Source organism: Drosophila novamexicana, unplaced genomic scaffold, assembly GCF_003285875.2.
Source record: "Drosophila novamexicana strain 15010-1031.04,08,12 unplaced genomic scaffold, DnovRS2.1 tig00004560-arrow-pilon, whole genome shotgun sequence".
NCBI lineage: Eukaryota > Metazoa > Arthropoda > Insecta > Diptera > Drosophilidae > Drosophila > Drosophila novamexicana.
In genome coordinates this window covers 1,129,054-1,139,633 of record NW_020825054.1, presented here as the reverse complement: position 1 = coordinate 1,139,633, position 10,580 = coordinate 1,129,054, and the positions used below count along the sequence as shown (strand labels likewise).

At 41.5% G+C, this 10,580-nt stretch overlaps 1 protein-coding gene across 1 annotated transcript; it reads left to right on the top strand.

The window, feature by feature from the left end:
• Positions 1-1,348: 1,348 nt before the first annotated feature.
• Positions 1,349-9,355, top strand: LOC115770675 (acetylcholine receptor subunit alpha-like 2). The gene is made up of 7 exons (XM_030716057.1): positions 1,349-2,140; positions 4,955-5,109; positions 5,176-5,356; positions 6,447-6,606; positions 6,814-7,399; positions 7,988-8,189; positions 9,047-9,355. Exons 1-7 carry the CDS (start codon positions 1,898-1,900, stop codon positions 9,239-9,241), a joined length of 1,722 nt encoding a protein of 573 aa, XP_030571917.1. The 5' UTR covers positions 1,349-1,897; the 3' UTR covers positions 9,242-9,355.
• The last annotated feature ends 1,225 nt before the right edge of the window (positions 9,356-10,580 follow it).

Sequence of the window (10,580 nt, the reverse complement as noted above, 5' to 3'; positions counted from 1 at the left end):
ATAATATGTATTGATAATTTGCTTAATGTAAGAAATATTTTAATATCCCTATTTTCAAAGGATATAAACTTTCTGCATATTTTTTCGTGAAATTTCTTGTGTTTAAAATTGTAAAATTATACAGTTTAAAGCAACTCTCTTTACAGCGATTATTAGTAATTTAGATTAGCAATAATACGAATGTTCTATATAGAATTAATTGCAATTTCTGCTGCATATTAACAATCAACAAGCAAGAGTTCCAATACCTTAATATTAATCAAGTTTGTGCAGAAAGCAGCAAATCCTGGTTGCAATTCTCAAGGCACAGGCGTCAACATAGAGTGTCCTGTGGCCTGTGGTTGTTGCCATTGCTGTTGATGTTCTAGTTGATGTTGCTGTTGCTGTCATCAGTCGGAACATATTACTGAACAGAGAGCGGTTAGCAATGTGTGCAAGATGTGCAAGTTGCTATTGCTGTGGCAAAATGAAGCCGCAGAAACAATTCAAAATCACAATATGACACATATGCGAACATGGGCAACCGAACGACAAACCAAAATCCAAAATCTGAGCATTGCCAACATTGCAACGGTAAACATGCAAAATGCAGTTGAAATGTGTTTGTGTGTGTTAGTATGTGTGGGTGTTTGGGTATGCGTGTTTTTGAGATCTGCTCTAGCTACATGTTAACGTGCATTTTAACGAGTGTTGACAATTACGAGAAATTTGGTTTTTTGGTTAAACAGAATGCGAGGTAACTGGGCGTATGAGTGGTTTGTATGCGTATATATGTGTTTGCGCTGGAATGTGTGTGGGTGTGCTGTCTGTGTCTGTGCTCTTTCCGAATACCCAAAGTTTTGTTTGGAGTACATGCAGGGACAACTTTTTTTGGGCTGTGGCTCGTTCCAAAACGGCAGAGTCCAAACAGAGCAATTGAAGTTGTAATGGAGTCGCTGGATTAACAACTGAAGAGCGTTACCAGAAAGAGTGGGAGATACCGAAACAGAGAGAGAGAGAGAGAAAGAGAGAAAGATGTGGAGTGGTGGAGGGGAAGAGAAAGAGCGAGAGGAAGAGAGAGGGATTGACACACTAGGGCTTGGCTTAGGCAACAATATGGGTAAACTCATACGAAAGCCCAGCCAGCACACGGCCGGGACCTCCGCCAGACGCACTCAAAAACAGGGTGATCCCCAGGGCGCAGGCGCTGCGCAGCATCTGCGCGATGCCGGCGACAAAGCTACAAAGCAGCGCCACAACGGAGGCTGGCGTCGCAGCCACTGCTGCTGTTTCGTTGAGAGGGCCACGAATGGCTACAAAAACAAAACGCACATCAGTACGAATCCTGTGAATATCTATGCAGGACAGCACGGAGCGAACTACGTCAAACTGTCAAGCCACAAGTGAAAATTAAAAAAAACCTTTCAATTTTATTAATTAATGGCTGTGCATAAAACAATTGATAATTATTGAGCTTATTTTATTAATTTTTAAAAATGTTTGAATTATAAAAATTGCTGCGTTGTCCCAAAAAAAAACTATACTTAATCAATCGGCCTGCAAACAAAATCAGCTGCATGCCTGCAACTCAGCTCTAAGAACAACAACGGCCCTGCTCCAACTCAACTGCTCAGCTGCTGCCGCTGCCGCTGCCAACGCTGACATCGCTGTCTCTGCCACATCCTGCGCGAGAGTGCGCCTCGACTGAGTTGGCGCTGGCGGTGCGCAGCTGTCCGTCGAGTGTAGACTTATTGCATGCCAGTTTTAGTTCCACGCAAGTACTAAAAATACAATTCTCTTCCAACTACGTCACGCACGCCAGGCAGCCGAAAGGTAAACAAAAACCTGTGCGCGTGTTTTAGTATCAATAAAACACCGGCCAAAGCGCCTTCAAGGCAACTAAGGCAGCTGTGACGTCATGTGGCGCTGGGCTCGGCCACGTCTAGCGCTGCTGCTGGACATTTGGCGGCACTGCAAGCTACTCTGCCTGCTGCTGGCCTTTCTGTTGCTTTTCTGTGAAACGGTGCAGGCCAATCCGGACGCGAAGCGTCTCTACGATGATCTGCTGAGCAACTACAATCGCCTCATACGACCCGTCAGCAATAACACGGACACGGTGCTGGTCAAGCTGGGTCTGCGCCTCTCGCAGCTCATCGATTTGGTAAGTCAATGATGTGTGGCAGGCCCCACAGCACTCTCATAATAATTAATGCAATTGCCAAACTTGGACGGGCCACACATTAGTACACAGCCAAAGCGAGCTGAGTGCCCGGCTCTGGCTCTGGCATGGCTATTTTTTAATTAAGCGCTTCAATGGAGCACTCGGGCAACGTTGCGCTACATTTGCCAGCGCCATTTTATCGAGTTGGGCTCAAAATGTAAACAGCCAAACAGTTGCAATAACTTTTGATCGTAAACAAAATAAAACAAGTAAGAAGTGCTCGACTAGGGGATACCCTGAAACTTCTTCTTCCAACACCAAATGCAGCTCTCAAACGCGCTCTTTTGCCTTTAGTAGGTAGTTAAAGGGACATACATTTACATTTTCAGAAAAATAAAGCCTGGCCTCCTCCTGCCGTTGCCGAGCTCGCAACTACCCATAAACGACAAACTGCAGACATACCAAGGATTCAGAATTAAAAAAAAAAAAAAAACGAGAAAGAAAGGCTATCTTTGGCACTCCGAAGATCTAATACCCTTTCATTTCATAATTTCATAATGCTTATAGTGCTTTGCCCGTATCCAAGAAGCACAGGGAAAATAGTTATTGCCGAGTTTGGGTAAGATATCTTGATAAACAAAATGTTTTTTCATACAATTTAATTTTCGACCGATCGTTCCTATGGCAGCTATATGATATAGTGGTCCGATCTTAATAGGATCTTGCATATATATTAGGAGTAAAGTAAAACTAATAAGTGCCGAGTTTGGTCAAGATATCTTGATAAACAAAATGTTTTTTCATACAACAACTTAATTTTCGACTGATCGTTCCTATGGCAGCTATATTATATAGTGGTCCGATCCAGCTGGTTTTCACATATGAGCTGCGTGCAACAGAAAGAGGGACTTCTGCAAAGTTCATAAAGATAGCTTTAAAACTGAGAGACAAGTTTACATAGAAAGAGACAGACGGACAGACGGACATGGCTCTATCGATTCGGCTGTTGATGCTGATCAAGAATATATATACTTTATGGGGTCGGAGATGTCTCCTTCTATGCGTTACACATTTCACGACAAAATTATAATCCCCTCTGCAAGGGTATAAAAAAAAAACTGAAGTAGAGTAACAGCATATACACTGAGTAAAGCGTTTGAAAGTATGTGCGCTTTTGCTGCCACGTGGCTGACCAATATAATCACATGTTTTCTTTACTACTCAGCAGTAGATCTTATTATGCTTAGAATATTCTTATAAAGACAGCAGCATCAAAAACCAAATTGGTGTGTAGTTTCAGTTGATTAGTTTATTTCATTTTTCGTAATGGGGAACAGCGGTGGCGTCGGCCATAAAATTAAAGATACTTGACTTGACTATTTATGCTAAACAAGAATACATATACTTTATGGGGCTGCTCCCTTCTGCCTATTACATACATTTGCAGAGAACCATTATAGCTTTCAATGTGTTCAAGGTATAACTCAAGACAGAAAAAAAACCGATTTAACGCGTGGTATATTACATCTTCTATATTGAAAATGTCTTAAGTTAGGGAGAGTTCGAATTTTGTATGAAGCTTTTACTTAATTGATTTAATTCTAATTTGCAAATTATTTAGCTCAGTAAGAATAGTTATAACGCAATAGCGCATGCAGTGAAATCTCCCCTTAAGGCGGTCTGTGACCGTCGGTAAATTTAGGCCACCCAATAGAGGACTTTGAGTATGATAAGAGAAAATATCTGTCTAACGAAAGTGCCCGTTAAAAGGCTTTTCACTGAATTTCAATATAAGCAAAAATGTGTGCTCGCCCAAAACTGCTTTAATTTCTAAAAAAGAAAATTTTCTTTTAATTTAACATTTAATTTAAACAAAAGTCAATTTTTACTTTAGAATTCTTGAAATTGTTTCAAGTAGTCCGCTGCAACTAATCCCTAACGGAAATTCAAAACATTTGTGAAAAACTTACGCCAAATACAGGAGAAATAAAAAAAAAACTGCGCTTGAAAAAAAAATAAAGTATACCAATGCTCGATGTTCCATTTTAAATCCTAGTTTACCAGTTTGGTCTTTGATTGATTCCATATCAAACAATAAAAGACAACGAATTTAATAATTTCAATGAAACTCTTCAAATAAGTTGAAGTGCTTACAAGAATAATGCGGCGTATAAAATATTCACCATGCATAGAAAACTTATTCCTTGATGATATTATGCACATTTCTTAATTTCCTCGCACTCAATTTATTAAACATTTAAGCACAAATATATTGTTTTTAGGAAAAATAAACTATTACGTAGTTTAGGGCACGCAAACTTTAAGTTCATGGCGGTGCATTTGTCAAATGTCCTGTGCCGTCGGAGGGGGTAAGGCACACACACACTGCAATTACTGCAGAATATTTTGCTAGGCTAGTGGAGGAGGAGAGGAGCACCACAAAGTGCCGCTACCACGAGGCTTAAAAGGTAATAAAACAAGCCAAAAATCCAAAAACCCTAAGCTGACAGCAAAAAGCACATTAGCGGCAGGGCAGAGGATGCATGTTTGGTGGCGTCAGGGAAAGTAGAGTTGGCCCGCAAGCAGACATCCAGCCAAACAAACAGACAGACCCAGGGACACATAGTCGTTGTAGTTGCAGTGCAAATGATGTAGGAAGAACAGCGGCAGCCGCAGTAGCAGCTGCTGATGCTGATGCCTGTTCCTGCGGCTGCGAGGAGTTGAAAAAAATGCAAATCCCGCTTGATGCATGGGCATCCTGTGTGCAGTTTTTTATCTAGTAAAACGGCGGCTTTAATTTTCACTCGCACACAGAATCTCAAAGATCAAATACTAACAACCAATGTGTGGCTGGAGCATGAATGGCAGGATCATAAATTTAAATGGGATCCATCCGAATATGGTGGCGTCACCGAGCTCTATGTGCCCTCCGAGCACATTTGGCTGCCCGACATTGTGCTATATAACAAGTGAGTCCACTCAGTCAAAGATAAAGCTATTTTTTTGACAACAACCTGGCGTTCAATCTGTCGCAGCGCCGATGGCGAATACGTGGTGACCACCATGACAAAGGCCATTCTACACTACACGGGCAAGGTAGTCTGGACACCGCCGGCAATTTTCAAATCGTCCTGTGAAATCGATGTGCGCTACTTTCCCTTCGATCAGCAGACGTGCTTCATGAAGTTCGGCTCCTGGACCTACGATGGCGATCAGGTATATCTACCCCATACATTTATATATATATATATCTCAGTGCTTGCGTAATGGGGCGTGGCATAGGATTTATGGCCGACCATTATATTAGCGTAGAACGTTCGCTTACAAGCCTAAGATGCCGGGCGAACATCGAAAGGGCGTCGGCTGCGCAGCAGATTAAAATGTGAGAAATTGTAAAAGTGTAATTGAAACTTGTCTAACCGTTACCGTTACGCACACCCCAATCCCACTGGCAGGGATAGACTGTGTGTGTGCCGCTGTCATAAAAATGCGCGGCCATAAATTAAAGCAAAGTGCGACTCCCCTAGAAACCATTCCCGTTTCCGGTTCCGCTGACCGGACGTCGCACAGTGGCCTTATTATTGAAAATATAACAGCAAATAAGCTACCATAAAATCATTACTTATTAATAGTAGAAACAATATATGATGAAAAAAAATGAAAAATATAAACTAAATGATAGAGGAGAGAATGGTCGACGAACATGAAGGAGAAAAACTTTAATTATATTAATGTAACGCATTATTAGAATGGGTTGACCGGGCAAAATAACTGGAGGACATAAAGTAAACTTAATTAGATTTCGGTCCGTTTGAAGGGTTGGCCTAAGGGATGAAGCGTTTTTAATCTAAACATTTCGCAAATTTTGTCAGTAAAGTTAATCAGAAGGTGGTTTTCTAATTACAACAGATGGTTGACATTCTTAGCGCAGAGTCTAGCCATACACACCACCAATTTCTTAGAAGATATTATTTATTCTGTTGTCATCGAGGCCGACTATAACTTAACTAATTTTGAAGTGGTGTTAATAATATATTCCCCACTGTGCGACTTAGTCATTGTCAACGCATTTAAATTTGCCACTCTTTTAACGACTGCACTTGAGCATCAACTGGAAGCTGCTCAAGGCGGAGGCAAAGATGTCGCCGGCAGGCGACTACAACGATGTCAGTGATGCGGATGGCGATGGTGACGGTGACGGCAAGAGAATGACTTGGACGAGGCCGATGAGCGTCACGCCCGCCGGCTTAAAGTTCCTTTAAGCTTTATGCATTTTATGACTCCTTCAATGCCGTTCGTTTTGCAGATCGATTTAAAGCACATCAACCAGAAGAACGATAAGGACAATAAAGTTGAGATTGGCATTGATTTGCGCGAGTATTATCCAAGTGTCGAATGGGATATATTGGGCGTACCTGCTGAACGCCATGAGAAATATTATCCCTGCTGTGCCGAGCCGTATCCAGGTGAGTTTCGTAGAGTTTAAAGCTCTTACTTTGCTCGCTGGCACGCCCACGCGAAAGCTCTACCCAAACTCACTATGCAAACCCCCAACCCATACCCAAATCCATGCTCCTTGTCTCTCTCTCTCTCCCTCTCTCTCTCTCCCTCTTTTTCTCTCTCTCTCCACTTTTGTTTCTTGCTGCACTCGCTGGCTCTTGTTGAATGTTCAGACATATTCTTCAATATAACGCTGCGACGAAAGACACTCTTCTACACGGTTAACCTCATCATACCCTGCGTGGGCATATCCTACCTGTCGGTGCTGGTCTTTTATCTGCCCGCCGACTCTGGCGAGAAGATTGCGCTTTGCATTAGCATTTTGCTCTCGCAAACTATGTTCTTCCTGCTCATATCGGAAATTATACCATCAACTTCGCTGGCTTTGCCGCTGCTGGGCAAATATCTGCTCTTTACCATGTTGCTGGTCGGGCTGAGCGTTGTAATAACAATCATTATACTCAATATACATTATCGTAAGCCCAGCACACACAAGATGCGACCGTGGATACGCTCCTTCTTCATCAAGCGGCTGCCCAAGTTGCTGTTAATGCGTGTGCCCAAGGATTTGTTGCGTGATTTGGCCGCGAATAAGATCAACTACGGCTTAAAGTTTAGCAAAACAAAGTTCGGCCAGGCCCTCATGGATGAAATGCAAATGAACTCTGGCGGTTCGAGTCCCGATTCAATACGCCGCATGCAGGGACGCGTAGGCGTCGGCGGCTGCAATGGCATGCATGTTACCACGGCGACCAATAGGTAAGTTCTCATCTACGAGGGTGGCCCCAGAAATTATACCAAAGGTAACATTCAGTAGTGGGATTAAATATAGACTAAGAGTTACGGATCAGGACAGGCGGAATACATTTAAGTAACTTCGTGATGGGACAGAATAACAAATGCGTGTTACGGGTCGGAGCGGATCGGGCGGTGCGGAATCGAATTTTATTTCTCGTGCCCAGCTCTAGTACAGATCCTATAGTGTCGAAGATATCCTCTTTGGTCTGAGCAGTAAGCATGGGAATGACAAGTAGACAAAAGATTGTAGCAGTTATAAACTTAAATATAAAGAAAACCAAAGAAGTGAAATTGAATATATTGAAAATTTTAAAATAATAATAATGTAAGTTACAATTGAAAGACATTTTATATAATATTTATATTTATTTTATAAATTGAAGCGCGGGTCGATAAAGCAAAAGAATTTATGTGTAATTCTGATAAGACTTGGATAAAAGATATGTTCATTTCCGTTTTGAGTTTTCCCTTAAAATTTCACAAACATAGGTGTAGGCCGGCGCACGTTCGTGTTTCGTTATATAGTCGGGTATTAACCTTCTCTTGCAGATTCAGTGGCTTGGTGGGTGCTTTGGGCGGTGGCCTGAGCACACTGAGCGGGTACAACGGGCTACCATCGGTGCTTTCCGGCCTGGATGACTCCATGAGCGATGTGGCGGCACGCAAAAAGTATCCGTTTGAGCTGGAGAAGGCCATACATAACGTCATGTTCATACAGCACCACATGCAACGGCAGGACGAGTTTAATGCGGTAAGTTCTGCTGCAGCTGATTGAATTTTTAATTGAAAATTCCGTTTGGCCGGAGGATGACGACAACGACACCAACACCAACACCAACACCGACAGTGACAGCGACAACGACAGCAACAACAACGGTGGCAGGGACGACAATGGTGTTGGTGCTATAGCTGGAGCTGTAACAGTAGCGGCAACTTGAGCTGCATATGGCTTGACCATAGCCAAAAAACCACAGAAATCGCTTTGCACGTCCGTTCTTGCCATTTGCAATGCCTATCGATATCCGATCTGCGCAACCCTTTGACTATAACTCTAGGCAGACCGTCAGACAGCAAGTCTTTCTCTAGCTCTCTTTTTATCTGTACTTTGTGTCGACTTATTTAAGCTTTGCCGTAGTTGCACTTTAAGACCACACGAAATCCAGTTTTAATTGCTTTTGTTCAATTGACTGGCAATTGGCTGGCAAAGACTCCATCCATCGATTCAATCAAATCCAACGCCCAACTCTTTGTTCTCCATTTCTGGCGCTTGTTTTCAGGTTTTTTTTTTTGTATTTGCTTTACTGGTTGTTGGTTACGTTGGTTTTGCTTTGTTATTGGAAGTTTCATTTTGATTGATAACCAACTGGCGTTGGGCATAAGCAGATTAAGCGTCAGTGCTTAATGAAAGCAATCACTCAAAGTGTGGGCTTAAAGCGTACTGTAGTTAGCCAACATTGTGCATACGAACCTTTGTGCAATTAATGCGCCCAATTCTTTTTCTTAATCTGAAAACCAATTTTTATACATTTTCTTGTTGTTTAACCATCATTAAAATTTTATTTAAATGTGCATATTTGTAAAAATTATATTTGGTTTATTTAATAACAGGAAGATCAGGATTGGGGCTTTGTTGCCATGGTCATGGATCGCCTGTTTCTCTGGCTATTCATGATTGCCTCGCTGGTGGGAACATTTGTCATACTGGGCGAGGCACCTTCCTTGTACGATGACACCAAGGCAATCGATGTGCAGCTGTCGGATGTTGCCAAGCAAATCTACAATCTAACTGAGAAGAAGAATTAAATTCAATAATGCAATCCAAAATGGTTAACACTATATAATGACATGTAACGCCTGCATTAAGCAAGCCCTAGTTTAAAGTATGTTTTAAAGAAATTAATAATAAAAAATGAAAATAATGTTGGCCCAAAGCCGCCAAGCAATATGCTAAAATGCATCTGTGGTTTTTGGCTTCGTGTTAGCAGCTGACGTGCTCTATTGCATGCCAGAGAGGCTTTCAGTAAAGCAAAAATAAATTATTATCTGCAGCTCGCCGAACTTTGCATACACTAGCAAATTTCCAAAGTAGCCAGATAATTGCATTACATAAGAAATACAGTTTCATTACACGTACATTTAGCTGATGAAATCAACCACTTTAAAGGGCTACAACACTCTCCTTGCTGTGGTAACAAAATGTTGCAAGACTTTGTAAAATTGCTGGCAGCCCCAACTGGCTTCAAGCTGCGCATATTCAAAGTATTTGCCTGGCTGGCATGCGGATGGCTATGCGTTGCCCCTCACATCATAAATGCAAAATTAACCTTTATGAAAATGCGCAACCAACGAAACCAACTCATGAGGAAATAGCTAGCACGGCTACTGGAAAAGCCAAAGATTGTAAAAAACCCGTACAGCACAGACCCAACTTTGACAGTGTCTCAACAAGTCAAATAAAAGCATTGAAATGTCGCAGTTTATTAAAATGTGTAACCCAACCTTAGGTATTCTAAGATCTTAAGTAAAATCTAATATTTTTTATTAATTTTTTTTTTAAATTAGCTATAATTAAATTTACATATATCACCTTTGAGGGTTCGCTCTAAAGCTGGAAAATAAGTTTTGATTTCCAAATATATATTTTCTTATGAAAAATACAATTTCAAATACTTTGTAGCAAAAGAAATGATAAACGGAAAAATATTTGATACACTGATTGATACACTGATTTGATATACTGATACAACTTTTCGCATTATACTTGCTTATGTTAGTATTATAAAAATTCTTTCGAATTACGAAATCTACGCCAGTTCAGCTCTGTGCCTAATGATTTGAAGTGGAACGACTGCTTCAAAGCACATATTTAGTATCCGCAGAGAACTGGAGGCAAGTGTTCAGTGTTTTTGCATTTGCATTGCTTCTCTTTGTTGACGGTTGCCCCAGAGGCGACCCCTTAAAGTATGCAGCAATCAAAAAATATCTGCACAACTATTTGCTAGAACTGCAAAACTTTTTCTATACAAATGTCACAATTTCTTTTCGTCCTTTTCTATGAATGTCGTTCAAATTGATGCGCAGCGCGTGGCAAGCTGAGGCAGGCCGAGGTGAACTGTGGCAGGCAGCCTGCCACCCAATAACT

Coding starts and splice junctions, on each gene's coding strand:
- LOC115770675 (XM_030716057.1), top strand. CDS start 1,898: ATGTGGCGCTGGGCTCGGCCACGTCTAGCGCTGCTGCTGGACATTTGG. Junction 2,141..4,954: donor TCTCGCAGCTCATCGATTTG/GTAAGTCAATGA, acceptor ACTCGCACACAG/AATCTCAAAGATCAAATACT. Junction 6,607..6,813: donor CTGTGCCGAGCCGTATCCAG/GTGAGTTTCGTA, acceptor TTGAATGTTCAG/ACATATTCTTCAATATAACG.